This window comes from Acanthochromis polyacanthus, chromosome 21 (genome assembly GCF_021347895.1).
Source record: "Acanthochromis polyacanthus isolate Apoly-LR-REF ecotype Palm Island chromosome 21, KAUST_Apoly_ChrSc, whole genome shotgun sequence".
In the NCBI taxonomy this organism is placed as follows: Eukaryota; Metazoa; Chordata; class Actinopteri; family Pomacentridae; genus Acanthochromis; species Acanthochromis polyacanthus.
Window position 1 is genome coordinate 10,231,764 of NC_067133.1, and position 17,704 is coordinate 10,249,467.

General features: G+C 40.6%; 1 protein-coding gene across 1 annotated transcript; it reads left to right on the forward strand.

Moving 5' to 3' along the window:
• The first annotated feature begins 3,230 nt into the window (after positions 1-3,230).
• Positions 3,231-17,704, forward strand: LOC127531674 (beta-1,4 N-acetylgalactosaminyltransferase 1-like). The gene is made up of 10 exons (XM_051941495.1): positions 3,231-3,313; positions 4,364-4,470; positions 6,548-6,585; positions 8,956-9,022; positions 9,592-9,705; positions 9,839-9,925; positions 12,020-12,201; positions 14,139-14,282; positions 14,758-14,983; positions 15,071-17,704. The coding sequence occupies exons 1-10, from the start codon at positions 3,231-3,233 to the stop codon at positions 15,259-15,261; spliced, it is 1,239 nt and encodes a 412-aa protein (XP_051797455.1). The 3' UTR covers positions 15,262-17,704.

Sequence of the window (17,704 nt, forward strand, 5' to 3'; positions counted from 1 at the left end):
AAGTCTGAACAAATCTGTGTGAACTGCAGCCCAATGGAAGCTCATATAAGGCGACAAAGTCGGACATACAAGGCCTCTCTTTGTTTGCACGAGTTAAAACTTAGGTAATGATTAGCTAAGCAGAAATATAGAACTGGGAAAGACCCAGTGACAAGTGCGGAAGGAAAGGAGGAGAGGATTTTTTTTTTTTTTTTTGAGAAAAGGAGGTGGTCAAGCTTTTTACATCACTCAGTAATGATGTTTACTAGTGTTGTTCTGTCTCTGGTCTATGTTGCTATCTTATAAAACTATGTTGGACGGACAATGAAACACAGCTGCGTTTGGTCAGTCAATAATCAACACATATCATGACGACAATCAAAGGAGGAGTTTTCAGCCTCGGTGTGTCCTCGAGATCTCAAAAGATTAATGATTAATGTCATCCTGTACTTGCGAAAGTCTGAAATAAAGAAATGAAGCTCCGCCCTGCAGATCAGTCAGTGCTGTTGAGATTGACGTCTTTCTAGCAGCAACTTCATTCTCTATTTCTTTACGCTGCCGCATCTCACAGCTTCACTATAAAAATAATTATCAGTAAACTACATTAACTGGTGTTTTAGGTTAAACTTTGGGTTTTTAGTTGGATATACTTCCCACTCGAAGTGTTGACCAGAGGAAGAGGAAGAAGAAGATGTTAAAATTTCTTCTAGAACATTCCCATCGTTCTTTCTGATCATTTGTTTCTTAACCTGCTCCTCTGAAGGTGAGTTAATCCTGTTCATACATTCAGATCTAACATTTAGGAGGTTGTTTTGTAAAGACACATTTTAGAAACTTGGTCGTTGTCCTCTGAGCTGCTGAGTCTCCAACAGACAATCTAGTATAGGGTTAGGGTTAGGGTTAGGAATGAGGCTGTAACTTGAACACAAAAGAAAACTGTGTCAGAAAAGCCTGACACGAGCCAAATTCTCCACTATAACGGTCAGGGACTGGTACATGGGGTTCTCAGAACGGAACTGTAGTAACGGTGCTATCACTAATAGTTACTGCAGGCCGCGCGATGTTAGCTACGGCAGCCAATGCGGGGAAGCAGGCCACTTTACAAGCAAAGTAACTTTCTCAGTAAGCTTTGAAAGTTGTTTAAACAACGCGTTGTTGCTACTAGAGAGACAATGTTGCAACTCTTCGTGGTGCCCCAGTACAGTTCCCTGACTAGCCATAGTGTCATGAATGCTAATATAAGCCTGAGGGTCGGCCTCATGCCCCGCTGAGCTCATTTTTGCTGCCCGTACTGTTATAGTTCTCAAGGAGGCTCAGGTACAGTGAATGAAAAATGACAAACTTCAAGAGCAGCTTAAAGGAATTTATTTGCAAAAATAGAAATACAACAAATTGAACTACAAATGCGGAATCTAGGACTGTGCCTGAAAGTGACGGATGTCACACAGGATAGCTGGTAGGGCTACAAGGAAAACAAAACCCCCTACGGGCAGGGTGAAAAACTTAACAGCTACAACAAGTTGTCATGAATAATGCACAGAGTAACTATCCCATGTAAGTTATAACCTAGGCAGGAGAGTAAGGTACTCAGAAAGATACTAGGGAACACTATGACAAAATCTAAATGAATAAACCAGAACTCTAGGTGCTCTGTTAAGCGGCAGTGAACTATGCATGGATACAAAAATTTACAAGCTAATACAACAGACAAATTCCAACAATAGCTACAAGCCTGGCTCAGGATTGGGGAACTTCGCTGATAAGAGAGGCGAGTGGGATGCTGGGCCGTAGTTGGCAGGTGCAGATGATGTGCCGCATGACATCAGAATTATTTTTTACAGTGACTGTAGCTACTCCTGCTCAACATGCAGCTGTTTTCTACAGATGCATGATCCCGTTCTGTGAGGAAAACAATACCGTCTGCTGAGTGCATTTGGATAAAAGCACTGAGCTGCAGCAGATCCTCTAATGTTCTCAGTTTGATGGTTTAGCTCTGTCATCATTTTACAGGCTGAAGGCGTCACTTGGCATCCATCAAGGAGCTGTCTGTTCTTCTTACTGCATGAAAGGGACCAGAGTGGAAACTTAGAGAGGAAAAGGTAAGAAGTATTTCTATAATGTTACCATCATTTATTTGTTGCAACATTTGTTTTCTGTCACCAGGACTTTTGCTATAAGTCATTCTCGGATGTTAATTGTAAATTACTTAAAGCTTATGGTATATTAGAAAAGGTTGATTTGTCCCTGAATGTGATCGTGTGTTTGATTGTCTCCAGATGGTTGCACCTCGCCAACGGCAGCTTCGGGTGGTTGTTGTTTTGTGTGTCATCGTCCTGCTGGCAACTTTAGTGATGTTTCATGAAAATTTTGGAGAGCAGCACAAGCAGGTTTCCCCGACACCAAGACAGAGGTAAAGCTGATTATTTGTCTGTGTGCAAACTGCCTCTTCCTCCTCTTTCTTAAAGAACAGGAGGCCGTATATTAGGAGGTGGTTCCATTTAACTTTGTGCAATTTCTTGCTGAACCTCTCAAAGGAAATTTCATAGCCATAGTGGCAATAAAATGTGGTTTGGCTGCCTTGAGATGTAAATTAATTGATGCAACTTTTGCTTGTTTCTGCAGTATGCCCATTCAAATAACCTTCAATCTCTTCTACATGTCTTCTTCCACTGTGTGTTAATAAATCATGATTCTGCTATCCCATATCATGAACAACCCAACAGAACAACATTATATACAGTAAACATGGACACAGACTTGTTGAATGATATAAACAGTTGCATAGCTGCTTACCTGTTGAGTACTCTTTTAGAATTAGAAGAGCCTCAAGGAACTCTGGAGATAATTACGGAATGTTGAACTGCTCAGTTCAGAAAAGAGGTTGCAGGAGGAACATCTGTTAGCTTCACATCGGTTCTTAGAGGATTTTTTAAATGTATTTTTCTTTTTTTTGGAGTTATCTGTTGACCTAAATGGCTTTTTCCCCATACAGTTAAAAATGGAACCCTAATCCCCACACCAAATTGCCAACCAAATCAGGCTTCTTAGCTACAGTCTTATTCACCTTAAAATTTCATGGAAAAGGTTCTTAGGGTTGCACTCTCAAGGACGTGATTTTCATTCTACAGTAATATTGTAGTTGTTTTTAATTGATACCATTTTCCCCTTCACATCCATAACATTCCCACCCTTTCAGGTCAGCACTCCTCAGTCACTCACCTGGTCCATGCACTTGTCCTAAAGACTCTTTTATGCTCAAAACATCCATACCCAAGAACCAGTATGAGGAGCTGCTGCAACGCCGAGCTAAGGAGTTCCAAAGATACAAAGCCAGGTACTGGATGGAGGGATGGGTTGGAATGGACGGGCCTTCTGTGGGTCTTATGTCTTTTTATGTACATTTTAAGTACAGTCAAAAATAGTTAATAGGGAAAAAAGAAAGTCAATTGAAATGACAAATTCTGGGAAAGAAATTGTAATGAAACATCTTTTTCGAGTCAGTTCTAAAGTAGCTACCTCCAATGACTGATCATTTATTTCCACTTGATTCATTGCTTTTGCCTCTAAACGGCATTAAAGATGGCCATTATCAGCAGACAAGAAAGACGAATTGCAACATTCCCAACTGAAAACGAAGTGACCAAAGTTTATTTTATTTGTTTGGTTCTTCTTCTTTGAGGCTTTTTAAGTGGTTGGCAAATACCTGGTTATGTTTCTGGCTTCTTCTACTCTGTTTAATACAGCTAGCATGGCCTATAGAGCCACCTTCTGATGACACTACGCAGCCTAGTTTATTCACTAAAAAACAGGATACATCCTACATCATGACTTTTTTGCTTCAAATTTGCTTTGCAAGTTTGTGTAAACTCAAGTTACTGAATGGTTTAATTCTTCCAATACTATTTCAGCACCACTTTGTTTTTCTGCTTGGTACAAGGATAGTGAGGATGTAATATCTTGTGTCCTGCAACCAAGTATTACTGAGAGAATTTATTGGATTTTAAACCTAGTTATTGCTGAAAAAACATTTTCTTGATAAAAAATGTGATAACTGAGAACCAATTAGCCCATTGTAACCCTAGATTTTGAGGTCTTTACCTCACGATTTCCTTATTAAAAGCATTAGAGTTAGTACTGCTATGTTCTACCTCTAGCACTACAATGTTGTTACCCAGATATTTTCTTATTATTCCACTGCTGTTAGATCAACAGTAGCAAATCAAATACATATAATACACATTTATCTAGCAAATGAATGTGAACATTCCATGCTTTCTGTTGACATTTTCAAACAAATGTCTGCTCAAAAGGAAATGTCGGCACAGCAGTTGAAACCAAGAGCAACCTGTTTGCACGACCAACCCACTCTGCATCTCCCCAACAGGACATCATCTGTACTATCCAGACTGCTGTTTGCTTTGCCAAACTCCCCTCTGAAGTATCCTATCCAGGGTTATACAGTGCGGCCGTTGACAGCCACTCTCATACCGGGTAGGTTACCCTCTATATCTGACTCAGAGAGCCATTAATCAGTGGTCAAGTTTTTACAATACACAACAAAATGACAGTAGAAAGTTGGAGAAGGTTAACTTTATTAGAGTCAAGGAACCATGCAGTAACATATTAGACTTTCAGAAAATGTTACCTGTAAGCACAAAGATGTCTCATACAAAAAAAATAATTCAAATACAGTGAAGATTGATTTAGTCTTTCAGTGCTATACCCTTCTGCAGCACAGTATGCCATGCTTCCTCTGTGCTCTGTGCTATGAACTAGCTAAACAAACTAACTAATGAACAAAATTGTTTTCTTAACCTTGGAGCCCTACTTCATGTTTGACCATTACCAAGGTTTCACTGTCAGAGAAGTTATGCAAAATTTCTCTGAAGTGTTTTAAAAGTGGTCACCAACTTCAAATGCGAATGGCTAAAATAAATATCTAAATTGAATGATTTTTTTCTTCTTTACTACTCAGTTATTTTGCCATTATAGCCTCTAATGCTTATAGTATTTGCTAACCAGCCCAGTGTAGGAAGTTAGGTCTCCTCTAGTCTTGAGTAGTCATACCATTTTACACAGCGCTGTGCATATTGGTCTGACTTCATCTCATGATTCTGTTATAAATAAGGATTACATTCTGGAGCTAAGCTAAGGTTGTAGCAATAGTACCCCCGGAAAACAATGGAATATTTTGGTGCAACATTTGCTTGCAAGGCATTGACTACTGTTTACCACAAGAAAATGTGTTAGGTTGTGTGTTCCGTAGTGAAGGGGATTTGAAAACGGTAACATACATAGGGGTCATTCCATGTGGTTTCACCAGATGGTGGTTGCCACACCATTTTCAAATTAGTCCTAAATTTGTATGTCACTAGACAGTTACAAAAGTACTTTCTGTGCAAAATTGTAGGCCTGTAGCTCAAATAGTTTCTGAGTTGTGGGGGTCTGAAATTTTTAGAATTTGGGCTAAATAGCTAAGAAAAGCCTCGCCAGGGTTTTTTGCATCTTTAAGTGGTAAATTCTCAGCCTCTAGACATACCAGAGAGCTGTGAGTTGGTAAACAAGACCTCTGCATGTAGCTAGTGCCCCACAAACATCCCCAGGTGTTTCTCTACACACTGCAGGCCATGGGGGCTTGCTAAAAATGCTAAAAAATTAAGAAAAACCTACTCGCAAGTGGGGTTTGGGACCTTAAAAGTACTAGAAATACTGCACAGAAGTGTTCTGACACCCCTGGGTTCCATTCTACACAAACTTGTGTGATAACTTAGCAAACTGGAGCTTTCTAGGTACCTCAATTCGGAAAATATGAGCTCCCAAAGTTGGACGAGATTTTTAATTGGCTATTTTTGGTGGCAAAAATCTCAGTGTGGGACAGGTACCAGGGACCCCAAATTTTTCTACAAGACAGTTCCGTCTGTCTTCTATCACTGTACAAAAAAGCAGCAGGGTTAGAATTGTAGTTACTGAGATATTCTTACTCAAAATGGCATGGGTAATGTCAAAATCGTTTTTTGCTTTTCAGTTCTTTAAAATGGGATACAAATATTAGTAGTCATTCCAATGGTAGTATTATGTATGTTTTGTTCTTTTTGAAATGTTAGTTGTTAAAGGTGACGACCTTTACCTTTACTATCTAATGGCATGCAAATTTAAGACTAATTTGAAAATATTGCAGCAACACCCCCAAGGAATATCTGGTCATTTCACCTGGAATGACCCATAGCAGAAGGGAAGGAGAAACCTGCAAGACAGACTTAGTCAATAGCAGACGTGTACACTCTACATCCAGTGAGTCAGGTGATAAGGAGTTTATCAAGTTTTGAGTACAGCAGGTGATCTACAGTGGTAGGAAAGCTTAACCTTATGGATGTGATAACAACAAAATCAAAAAGTAAGAACCATGATGAACCTAAACCAGAGCCCAAGGACAGAAAGCTCAATGGAGATTTTTATAGGACTTGTTTCACTGTCTTGGTGAGTTGCTTTCCATCTCTTGTAAAAGTCAATAAAACCTGAAACTTCCATAAACCTGTATCATGCAAGTGTTCGGCCATTTCCATTTCAGGTTTAGGGATTTATGCAGGAGAAAGAAACAGCTACAAGGTTGGTGTGTGATGCTGAAGATCAGATCGACAACTCATTCTCACCCAGATCTCCCTGATAGAAAGGTTTGGTTGTTCATGCAAGATGGCTGCTGATTTACTTTTTGAAAATTCAGAGATTGATCAGTGTGTATGATATAAAACATAACACACTTTGATGAGGTTTAGGTGTGTTTTAATCTGGTGTAACTTGTGTCCTAAATGTGACTGTTGTAACCCTGTAGGGGTTTGCTGACTGCGACCCTTGTTGAGATCCTGAGAAATGAAGACACCGAATTTGCATGAATGCTCTCACAGAAAGAGTTATTTTGTTTTGTGCAAATATTACATAGGCAGATACATACATCTTATTCTATCATTGTTCAGCAGCCATCTTGGTGTTAACCTTGGTGGAAGGGGCAGAAACTTCACTGCAACTGGGATAGAAATTCTGTCTTACTGATTTTACATATTGTCCTCCAAACAGAGCTACCGTGGTAAGGCATGCGTGATTAAATCAGTCATGACTTTCAACATTTCTGAAGGCCTGGTCACACCAGTGACTACAAATGGACACAGCTCCTTGCAAACTCCATTCATTTCAATAGAACCATCAAGAACAGCGAGCTTCCTTGGCAGGCGAGAAGCAACCCTCTGCAAATTCTGTTAAATGACTTTGGTGCAGTTTGACTTGGAAATTTTGAAAATTCTGATTTAAATGTGGCAATTGTGTGTTTTGCATAAATTGGCAAACTTTTTTCTCCTAATTAAAACTTTATGCAGATTGAAACATGTGCAACATGCTATCTAGCATCAAAAACCAAGTCTTTATAAAGACATATGGGTGAATTTAAGTGTGCCACATTCTGGTGTGACTGGGTTTTTATTCAGTAAAATGTGACTGTGAGGGTGCAGTGGTGTCGCTACTTACTGTGTTCATCCAACTTTTGATTGCTGCACACAATAAGATCTGCAGTGGCTCTTCCGCTCTTTCCAGCACTGACAGTGGGGCTTGTCCTTCCTTGTACTGATTTTCTAGTTTTCTAGTGGTGGTGTGGGGCTGGCTTTCATTCAGCTTGAGGAATGAACAAATGAAAAATTCTGCAAGAAACGGAAAGCAAATCAATGTTAATAGCTTGAGGAGTGTACTATGAAGCAAGATCAGTGGATTAGCAGAGAATACTGGGTCTAAAGTCAGAGCGTTCAGTGTCACAAAGGCAACTTTTCTCTGAACCCTTGTTGAGGAAGTTTGTCTTTTAGAAAAATAACCCCAAATAAGATTATCAAGTTTTTGATTTTCCAATGCTCCTTGAGCTGTTCTTCTGTGATGTGCTTATTCGTCAGGAAACAGCAAGTAGAACACATATTAGAAAATTGATTAGATTATTGGCATTTGTCCCAGAAATTTTCAATCAAGAGCATTAATTTCACTTTAAACTTGTGACATCAGCATACCATTCTTAATGGGACAATGTCTGACCTAAATGCACTTCTTATCATCTTTAGTGCACTAAATTGTAAAATAAATATATATGGTAAATAAATGTATCAACACTTGATTAATGGTTTTCTAAGTCAGCAATGCACCATTGGCCCATTTTGTGCAGAAAGAAAGAGTCAATTCCAGCATCAGATGCCTCCTTTATGAGTGTCAGCAGAACAATGATGAAGAAAGTCTGGTTAACAAAACAAGTAAGAACCACTGTAGTGATATCTATTATCTCAGACTGGGGTTTTGGATTTTGTTGAACCAACATACACAGAAATATCTAACCATTTCAAACTTGCTCCATAGTACATCCCTCTGGTGCCAAAAACAAACTTTGACCTTTCTGACTATCCTTCCATCCATCCATTCATTCTCTATACACCGCTTTATCCTCTGTAGAGTCGCGGGGGGTGCTGGAGCCTATCCCAGCTGACTCGGGCGAAGGCAGGGGACACCCTGGACAGGTCGCCAGTCTGTCGCAGGGCTACATATACAGACAGACAATCACACTCACATTCACACCTATGGGCAATTTAGAGTAACCAATTAACCTCAGCATATTTTTGGACTGTGGGAGGAAGCCGGAGTGCCCGGAGAAAACCCACGCATGCACAGGGAGAACATGCAAACTCCATGCAGAAAGATCCCAGGCCCATCCCAGGATTTGAACCGGTGATCTTCTTGCTGCAAGGCGAAAGTGCTAACCACTACGACACCGTGCAGCCCCTTTCTGACTAGGAGAGGCTTATTTACATTAAATTGGCATATTACATCAGAATCTTCTCATGACTGGTGGCCAGGAGTTGTACAATTTTCCTTTGTGATTGTAAAACTAACTACAGGTGTTTGTATTGTATGGATGTTTTGACTGCTTTGTGGTTTGTTCATGTGTATCTGTACTAGGTGTCCCTGAGTGTGTCCAAAGGCGTCCTGACCACAGAGACTCCAGCTGAAGGAGTGACAGTGAAAGGTGATTCCACTGTTACAGCTAAATTCATATCATGTCAGCTGCAGCTGCTGGAAGAATATGAGTCCACCTGATTTGGTTAAGCAACTGTGTCACTTTTCTATATCATTGACCTAAACTGACTTTACTCAGCCAAACTAGTGATTTTGCATATTTTCAGTCTGTTTCTTAGACACTAGTGATCTTAATATAGCTGCTGGCTATTTGCAGTGTTTCAGATATTCGAAAGTTTGTACTATTTGCCAGGAATCTATTGGTTTAATTTTAATACAGCATCAAAATCTGTTGTGGTAAATTTGGCAGTCAAATTTGTACAGTGAGGCAACACAAGGTAAACTTGCCATGTTATTTGTATTTGAACATTAATGGAATAAATAGTATTAATGTGCAATTCAGTCTTACCCAGGCAAGGTACCACACCAACCATCATTTTAACTGCCTGTTAACACCAGAGATTCTTAATGACCTACCTTGAAGGAATCATCAAAAACCACAGTGTTATGAAGGCAGTTAGTTGATGATTAAAAGGATTTAGTTTGATCCTTGTGACCTCCTTTGGTTGTAAATGACAGGCGCTGGTGAGAAGGAACTGATCCTTGAGTCCAGCAGTCTGGTGATCCTCAATGACCTGCTGACCAAAGTGTCCTACGCCAGCACTGTCTACTCTATAAACACTGGAGATCTGGGTATGTGTCCAAGAAATGAGAAATAAGCGAGAAACAGTCATATTTCTAAGACTCATTAAATGCACAAAATGGCTTAAGCAGGTGCCCCTCTGTAGTGTGCCTTCAGTAAAGTGCTTTTGTTTTCCGTTCTTAGTAACTTTCCAGTTTGAAAACCACACGGCTGTGTTTCCCATTGCAATCAAACAACCTTGCCTGCCAGTCCTATACGACATGGGAACAGGTAGGAGTGCTGTCCTCATGCTGGGCTGAATATCATTCAGTTTTCAATCCAAAGTAGTTTAAATCAATCCACTGGACTTTAAGAAAGTTCATTGAAGACGTTTCACCTCTCATCCAAGAGGCTTCTTCATTTCTGGTGGTGGTTGGTGTTGCCTCAGCTTTTAAACCTCGGTGAGGTGTGTCCAGGGCTATTATTCCAACGACCCAAAACCAAAACTCATCTGACTACTCAGCGATGGTCGTTGTGAGTATCGATGAGAGTCGTTGAAATGCACAGATGTCACTGGGCCCTCGTGTGCTAATGGTGGTCATTGGCATGAGTCTTCTTAGTAGTTCATTTGGGGAGTTTTGAAAGGACCTGATTGTAAATTGGCGAAAGATGATGTCGCAGACCCCCCCCCCCCCGTTCAGAGATGGCTTCTCTACTTTGACATGGATGGCTTATTTCACTCCTCTCTCAAACCATCTGTCCTCCCTGTCCAAAATCTGAACATTGGTGTCCTGAAACGAGTGTCCTTCTTCCTTAAGGTGAAGGAAGACTGCCGAATCCTGTCCTGAGGAACTGGCTCTCCTGTGTTGAGCCATGCGCTTGTTAAGTGGCTGTTTGGTTTCCCCTATGTCGAGATCTGAGCATTCCTCGCTGCATTTAACTGCATACACCAGGTTGCTCTTCTGGCTGTGTGGGGTCTTTTGGGTGGACCAGTCTTTGCCTGAGGGTGTTATTTGGCTTTAAAAAGACAGGGATCTGGTGTTTGTTGAAAATCCTCCTCAGTTTTTCAGACACATATGGGATCACTATATTGTTGCGCCTGCTCTCCTTCTCTTCCATCTTCACTGGGTTGTTCTCCTTTCTGGATCTTGTGTGAGCCTTCACAAAGGTCCAGTTAGGGTATCCACAAGTTTTCTGTCACGCCCCCTCCCGCTCCTGTACTCTGGCTCGTCAAGTTAATGACTGCTGGAAGGACAGCTGGCGCGAGTCTCAATCAGCGGCTGATAAAAGCCTGGCTCTGCCACGACTCGGACGCTGGATCATTGCCTCATGCCACATGCTTCAAGCTGGATACATGCCACTCATCACCGTACACATGCCCCTACCAGGACTCTGCTTGCTCTGGATTACCTTGCCCATTTCCCCGCTCCCCAGACTCTGTCTGTATTACATTGCCTGACCCTCTCCACACCCACGTCGCTTCCCCGGACTCTGTCTGCTTCAGCCCTCGCCACATCCACCACCGGCTCCCTCAGCTCAGCCCCCACCTCATCTCCAGTTCCCCGGAGATTGTGAGTTTCCTCTCTCCCTGTTTAGTTTAGCTTAGCCTTCATCACGGCCCTAAGCCGTTGCCCTTAGTTTAGTTTAGTTTAATTTTGCCCCCTTCCTGGTTTAATCCCCGTGTCAGCGGGGGCTCTACGGAAGAAATTATGCAAAACAAAGTCAGCAGCTGTCTCCCTTTCACACACATACACATTCCACATACCCACAGAAAGCTTAGAATCTCCTCTAAACACTCATAAAAGTCATTTTTATGCAGCTTTACTGTAGCCACTTGCAGCTTTGTACAGGAAATGTCAAGAAGTTACTACATATGTTTCTGGAGTATTTAGGGAGCTCACAGCACATTTTCAAATGGAACTGATACTATAAAGAGATTTTTTTTAGGCGAGGATAAAAAACTTTCATTTTTTCCTGTGTTCCTTCTGCATTTACTCTCTGATGAAATCTCACTGGTCTTACCTTTATTTTGATATCAAGATTATTCACATAGAGGTTGTATTTCCAGAGATATAGCCTTTTTATTTATTTTTTCATTTTCGAGCAGGTGCCTCAAAAACAGGGCTCAGGGACCAACAGGTTAAATGAAAGAAACTTGCAATAGTAAGCCAGGAGGCCTAATATCACCTCTGTCCTTCTGTCTTCTCTATCACTGACAATTTATACAAGTTCAAACCACCCGAATCTAAAATACACCAACAGGCTCATGTTAAACCGTGTGGAGAATTCCTGCTACAGTATTCATTCTATGATCATACACAGTGACTTATCATTCTGTCTTGTTTCTTTATTAAATGACTCTGTGCTGACCTCTCTGCCTGTCAGACATCAGCTCTCAAGTCACCATCACCACTAAGACCTTCCTGCGTTATGACAAACTGAACATTCTGTTGAAAAGCATCCGACAATTCTACAGAAACATTACAGTCATTATTGCTGATGACAGCTTGGAACCAGAGAAAGTTACTGGAGAAAACATCCAGCATTACATCATGCCTCCAGCACAGGTACACACATACTAACACTGTTATTTATTAGCCTAACACACATTTAAAACTCCTGACTTTTTCAAATTCTGACATTGGGTTTATACATACTAAATTGGTTAAGTTTAACCAGTGGTTCCCTCTTTACCACAATCTGAATGTAGAGTCCTGAACAAGAGGTTCTATACACTAATGAAGACCATATGGATCATGGCACTCTTGAGTTTCCAGTGACTCTTATGACTCTGAATCTTTTATGATGGAATCACTGAAACCCATATATGTATTCATCACAAAAACCATTGTGTATGTTGCTTCTTTTATAGATTTTTTAAAGGTCTTCTGGAAATCTGTTGTGTCAAAAATGTATATACAGTAATGCTAATATTTAATTAAACATCCTTTTAGCTATTTTCACCTCAACTACTCACTTTCAGTAGCCATCTCCAAGCTTCTGGTTGTATCTTTGACCTCTCATCATGACAGAATTAGTGCCGTTTGTTGACTTTCTCGCACAGACTTGTTTCTTCATCACGGTCCACAGGTTCTTCATGGGGTTTTGAGTCAAGACTTTGGGGAGGCCAGTCTAAAACCTTAATTCTAGCCTGATTTAATCATTTCTTTACCACTTTTAATGTGTGTTTGGGGCCTTTATCTTGTTGAAACATCCACCTGCATCAAAGACTCAACCTGTTGGATGATGATAATTTTAGGTTTTAACGAGAAAAGCACTCGGAGAGTGCAGACCTCCACCAGGCCATCGCTCAATTGTACAGATGACCAATCGGAGTTTGTTTGTCTGTCTGTCTGTCTGTCTGTTTGTCTGTTAACAGCATAACCCAAAACGTAATGGACGGATTTAATTTAGTTTTAACAGTTTGTGCACAAAGCATAACATTCATGTACAGTGTAACAGCACAGTGTTTTGACGGCGCCGCCGCCGCACGCACGTAACGGTAGCGTTGCGCGCGCACGTGATGGTACCGTACGCGTCGCCGCCGCTTCGTTCCGTCGGTTCCGACTCGCTCGGGCAGGCCAAACCGGCCGCGCGGAATTCGACTGTCGCCTGGGATTGATCCGACGACCTCTGTCTGTACAATTGAGAGATGGCCTGGCAGCCATCCCTCGCAATTGTCCTTCGACCTTCAAAAAAATCCTGGATCCAGACGGTGATCCGGATCACCTCCAAAATCTAATCGATTGTTATTTTTGCTCTTCTGGACATCCTGTAAAAATTTGGTGAAAATCCATCCATGACTTTTTGAGTTATGCTGTTAACAGACAAACAGACACAGACACACACAGACACAGAGGTAATGAAGGATGTGGAAGCAAATGTCCTGTGTCATAATTTAATTTACTTAGTGTAAAGCACCAGTTTTACTGGCAGCCAGACAGCATAATACTACCACCACCATCCTTGATGGTAGCTGTGGTCTTCTCAAGGTAACGGGCCACATCTTCTCTCTGTGTTTCTGGTCGTTGTGGCCAAATAGCCAAATTTTTGTTCAAGCTTGAAGGTTGTAGTAGAAAGGCTTCCTTTTTGCATGTTCACTGACAACAAACTTGACCGTGGACACTGACACCTGTGTTCCAGAAGCTTCTAATTCATTGCAGAGCTGCTTTTTGTTGATTCCTGTTTGACTCTTGACTGTCCTAATCAGTTGTCTCTCAGCAGCAGGTGATGGTTTGTGTTCTCTTCCTGACTGTGGCAGTGACTCAACTGTGCCATGAACTTTATACATACCAACAATGCTTTGCAAAGATGATCTTGAGATCTGAAGCTGCTCGAAGGGAATTTCATGACTCTCTGTCTCCCTCTCAGAAGAGGGATTATCATATTACACGAGAATTATCATATTATTGACAATTTATTTCATTCCTTCTGTCAGTTCTCTGCATTGAAATTACCTTTAGAAAATTTTGCAGAATATGTGAAAACATGTTTTCTCCTTCAGGGCTGGTTTGCTGGCAGGAATCTGGCAATCTCCCAGGTAACCACCAAGTACTTTGTGTGGGTGGATGATGACTTTCAGTTTACGAAGGACACAAAATTAGAGAAGTTTATGGAGGTGATGGAGGCGATCCCTGAACTGGATGTGGTGAGAATGAAAGCATTCATGTCTATGACGTCGGCTTGTGTTACTTGCCTAAAAAGAACATTATGAAGTGATTTTCCCGTCACCCTAAAGCTGGTTGCTAGTGGACATTCCAGGAACTGGTTGCTCACTCCATTTCCCACCCCAGTTGTTTCTTAATGGAACTGGCTAGTCCTTTTCTTCAACATTGACACTCAACCCAGGTTTAATTTCTTTTACAAGCAACAGTTTACAGACGGGTTGATCTAAAAGTGCTCGGACTGTACACAGTGGAAGTACATGCGGAGAGTGGGATTAGCAGTAGCTGTCATTAAATGGGAAGTCACATGACATCATGCTGTCAAGAACCAGACCTGTGTTACATAAACTTCTATATAATATTTCTACTACCATGTACAATGACCATTGAATCGCTTTACCTGTTTCAAAATGGTAACAGTTGACCTAATCTGTTCTCTGGTCCCTCTGCTCGTATCAGGTTGGTGGATCTGTACAAGGGGGCCAATTAAGTTTTATTCTTGAGTATGAGGAAGGAGAGGAAATGGATGGTGGCTGCCTGAAGCGGAAAATGACAAACTTCCATCCACTGCCTGGTTACCCACAATGCTCTCTGGCCAGTGGCGTGGTCAACTTCTTCATGGCTCGTACAGATTCAGCCCTAAAGGTGGGATTTGATCCAAAGCTCTTGCGGGTAGCACATTCAGGTAGGTCCAGATCTCCACAGAAGCAGTAAGTCCAAACCTAGCAAAAGATTTTCATCTTAAATCATGAATGTCTGACTTTGACCCTAGAATTTTTTATGGATGGCCTGGGTTCCCTGCTGGTTGCCTCATGTCCTGATGTGCACATTGAGCATCAGCCCAAAACAAGACTAAACACGGATCCTCTCTACAAACGCTTCAGATACCCTCAAAGGGATGACACTATGTACAAACTGCAGCTTCACTTCTTCAAAAACCACCTAAAGTGTGTAAAATATTGATAGATGACAAAATATAGAGATTGGGCTTATTGGTTTCAGTTACCAACTTGACATCACTCATAGTGATCCTCGCAATTCGACCGAGTCATCTCAGCCTCAAGACAACAATCCAACATTGGTATGTTGATGCACATTTCACATGGCATCTAGTACTGAATCAGAACTCATACTAAGGGGTATTTCAGAAACCAATCACCTGGATTTTAAATATTCTCAATAATATCTCAATAATTCTCAGATCATTGGTGATGACATTGATCCAGAATAAAAACTTTTTTCCGTCTTCTATCAATGATTGCCAATACTACACAGAAGATCATTATAACAATAATTTCAAGTCTGATAACAAATTTTCAGTTATACATTTCAATAGTCGAAGCCTTTATGCAAACTTTGACCACATCAAGAGTTATTTAAAACAATTTACACAACCGTTTATTGTCATTTTAATATTCAAAACTTGGATTAACAGTGAAAGACAAATAGAGTTTGGTATTGAAGGTTGTGAGTTTATATGTATAAATCAAACAAACAAGCATGGTGGCGGTGTAACCATGCATATGGACTCAAACTGTAGTTATGTAGTGATTGAAAATAAGTCTATGGTGGTAGATGATTTATTTGAATGTCTTACCATAGAAATTACGAGGATAAAAAGGAAAAAATATTATTGTAAGTTGTATAACACCTGGCTCGAATATAAATGCTTTTAGTAACTGGATGGAGGAACACTTTTCTAACCTAACTTGGAAAGTTATGTTTGTTGGGGGAAACTTAAACATTGATATGCTAAATCCAAATAAGCACAGAATGACTGACAAATTTATTAACATGATGTTCAGCATTGGCCTGTATCCTCAGATTACTAAACCAAGTAGAATTACCACCCATAGTGCCACTTTAATTGATAATATTTTCTTGAATGAAATAGAAAACAAAACAGTAAGTGGATTAATGATAAAGGATATTCGTGATCATCTTCCAGTTTCTGCAGTATTCAATCACGATTATCCTAATAATAAAACGGGGGGTGGTGGGGGGGGATGGTTTTGAAGTGTAAAAACAGTGGAAACTGTGGATGTGTATAAAATGTAATGACTCAAGAAAGATATCCAGTTGGAAGACTGAAACCACTATCAACCTGAAAGTTCTTGAACCACCCAAGAAGCTTTTGCTCTCCACTGCTGGATGACATGGATTCATCAAAAAACATCACCTTGTATTTACTGATAAAACTTTGATCTTTGTTGGATATTCATACCAATCAGAGCTCATCAGTCGAAGAGCAGCAGTGGCATTTGGAGACTGAACAAATGCTAAAATGAGGAAAATATGATGTTTAAATCAGACTCAAGTACAGATAATGATAAAACTGGAGATCATGACTATAAATTGAAGTCATGTGGTTTAACTGCATTTTAGACATTAAATCCTGGATGGCAGAAAACTTTCTCCAGCTTAACCAGGACAAAACTGAGGTTTTAGTCATCGGTTCTGAGGCCCAGAGAGAGAAACTTTTACCTAAACTGCAGGCATTGTCTTTTAATCCTTCTTCACATGTGAAAAACTTGAGTGTGATTTTTGACTCTGAACTGACTTTCATTCCACATATCAAGAACATTATAAAAATAGATTTTTATCAACTAAAGAATATAACTAGAGTCCGCCCCATTCTCTCTCGGGCCAACACGGAGACGCTAATGCATGCTTTTATCACCAGTCGCATTGACTACTGTAATGGCCTGCTTTCCAGTCTTCCCAAAAAGAGTATTTCAGACTTAAAGCTTTGACAGAATTCCGCCGCTCGTGTCCTGGCAAAGACCAGGAAGCAGGCCCACATTACACCGATTTTAAGATCACTGCATTGGCTTCCTGTGTCTTTCAGGATCGATTTTAAGGTTCTCTTAATGCTTTTTAAGTGTCTTAATGGTTTTGGGCCTTCTTATCTCTCAGAGCTGTTTTTACCTTATGAACCTTCGCGGACCCTGCGCTCCTCCGGCAGCCGTCTCCTGGCCACCCCGAAGCCAGAACAAAGACTGAAGGTGAGGTGTCCTTCCAATTTTATGGCATTCGCCTCTGGAACGACTTGCCGAAGGACCTCAGGGCCGCAGAGGACGTTCATGTTTTTAAGAGCAGGCTCAGGACCTACCTTTTTAGTCTAGCCTTTAGCTGATATTTATTTTTCGCCTAGTTTTAAATGTATCTATTTCTTTACCTATTTATTCTCTTTATTAGTTTTATGAAGTTATATTAGTTTATTATAACTATTATGTTTTTTAAAAGAAACGTAGCATCTACCTTTTTAGTCTGGCTTTTACCTGAATTACCTTTTAGTCCTCCAGTGTTTACCTATTTTAATCCTTTAAGATGGCGTTTCCTCAGTACGTACTGGGTATAACAATGTCCCTGATTTATTATTGTCTTTTATTTATGTTGCTTTTTA

Coding starts and splice junctions, on each gene's coding strand:
- LOC127531674 (XM_051941495.1), top strand. CDS start 3,231: ATGCTCAAAACATCCATACCCAAGAACCAGTATGAGGAGCTGCTGCAA. Junction 3,314..4,363: donor TTCCAAAGATACAAAGCCAG/GTACTGGATGGA, acceptor TCTCCCCAACAG/GACATCATCTGTACTATCCA. Junction 9,023..9,591: donor TGAAGGAGTGACAGTGAAAG/GTGATTCCACTG, acceptor TGTAAATGACAG/GCGCTGGTGAGAAGGAACTG.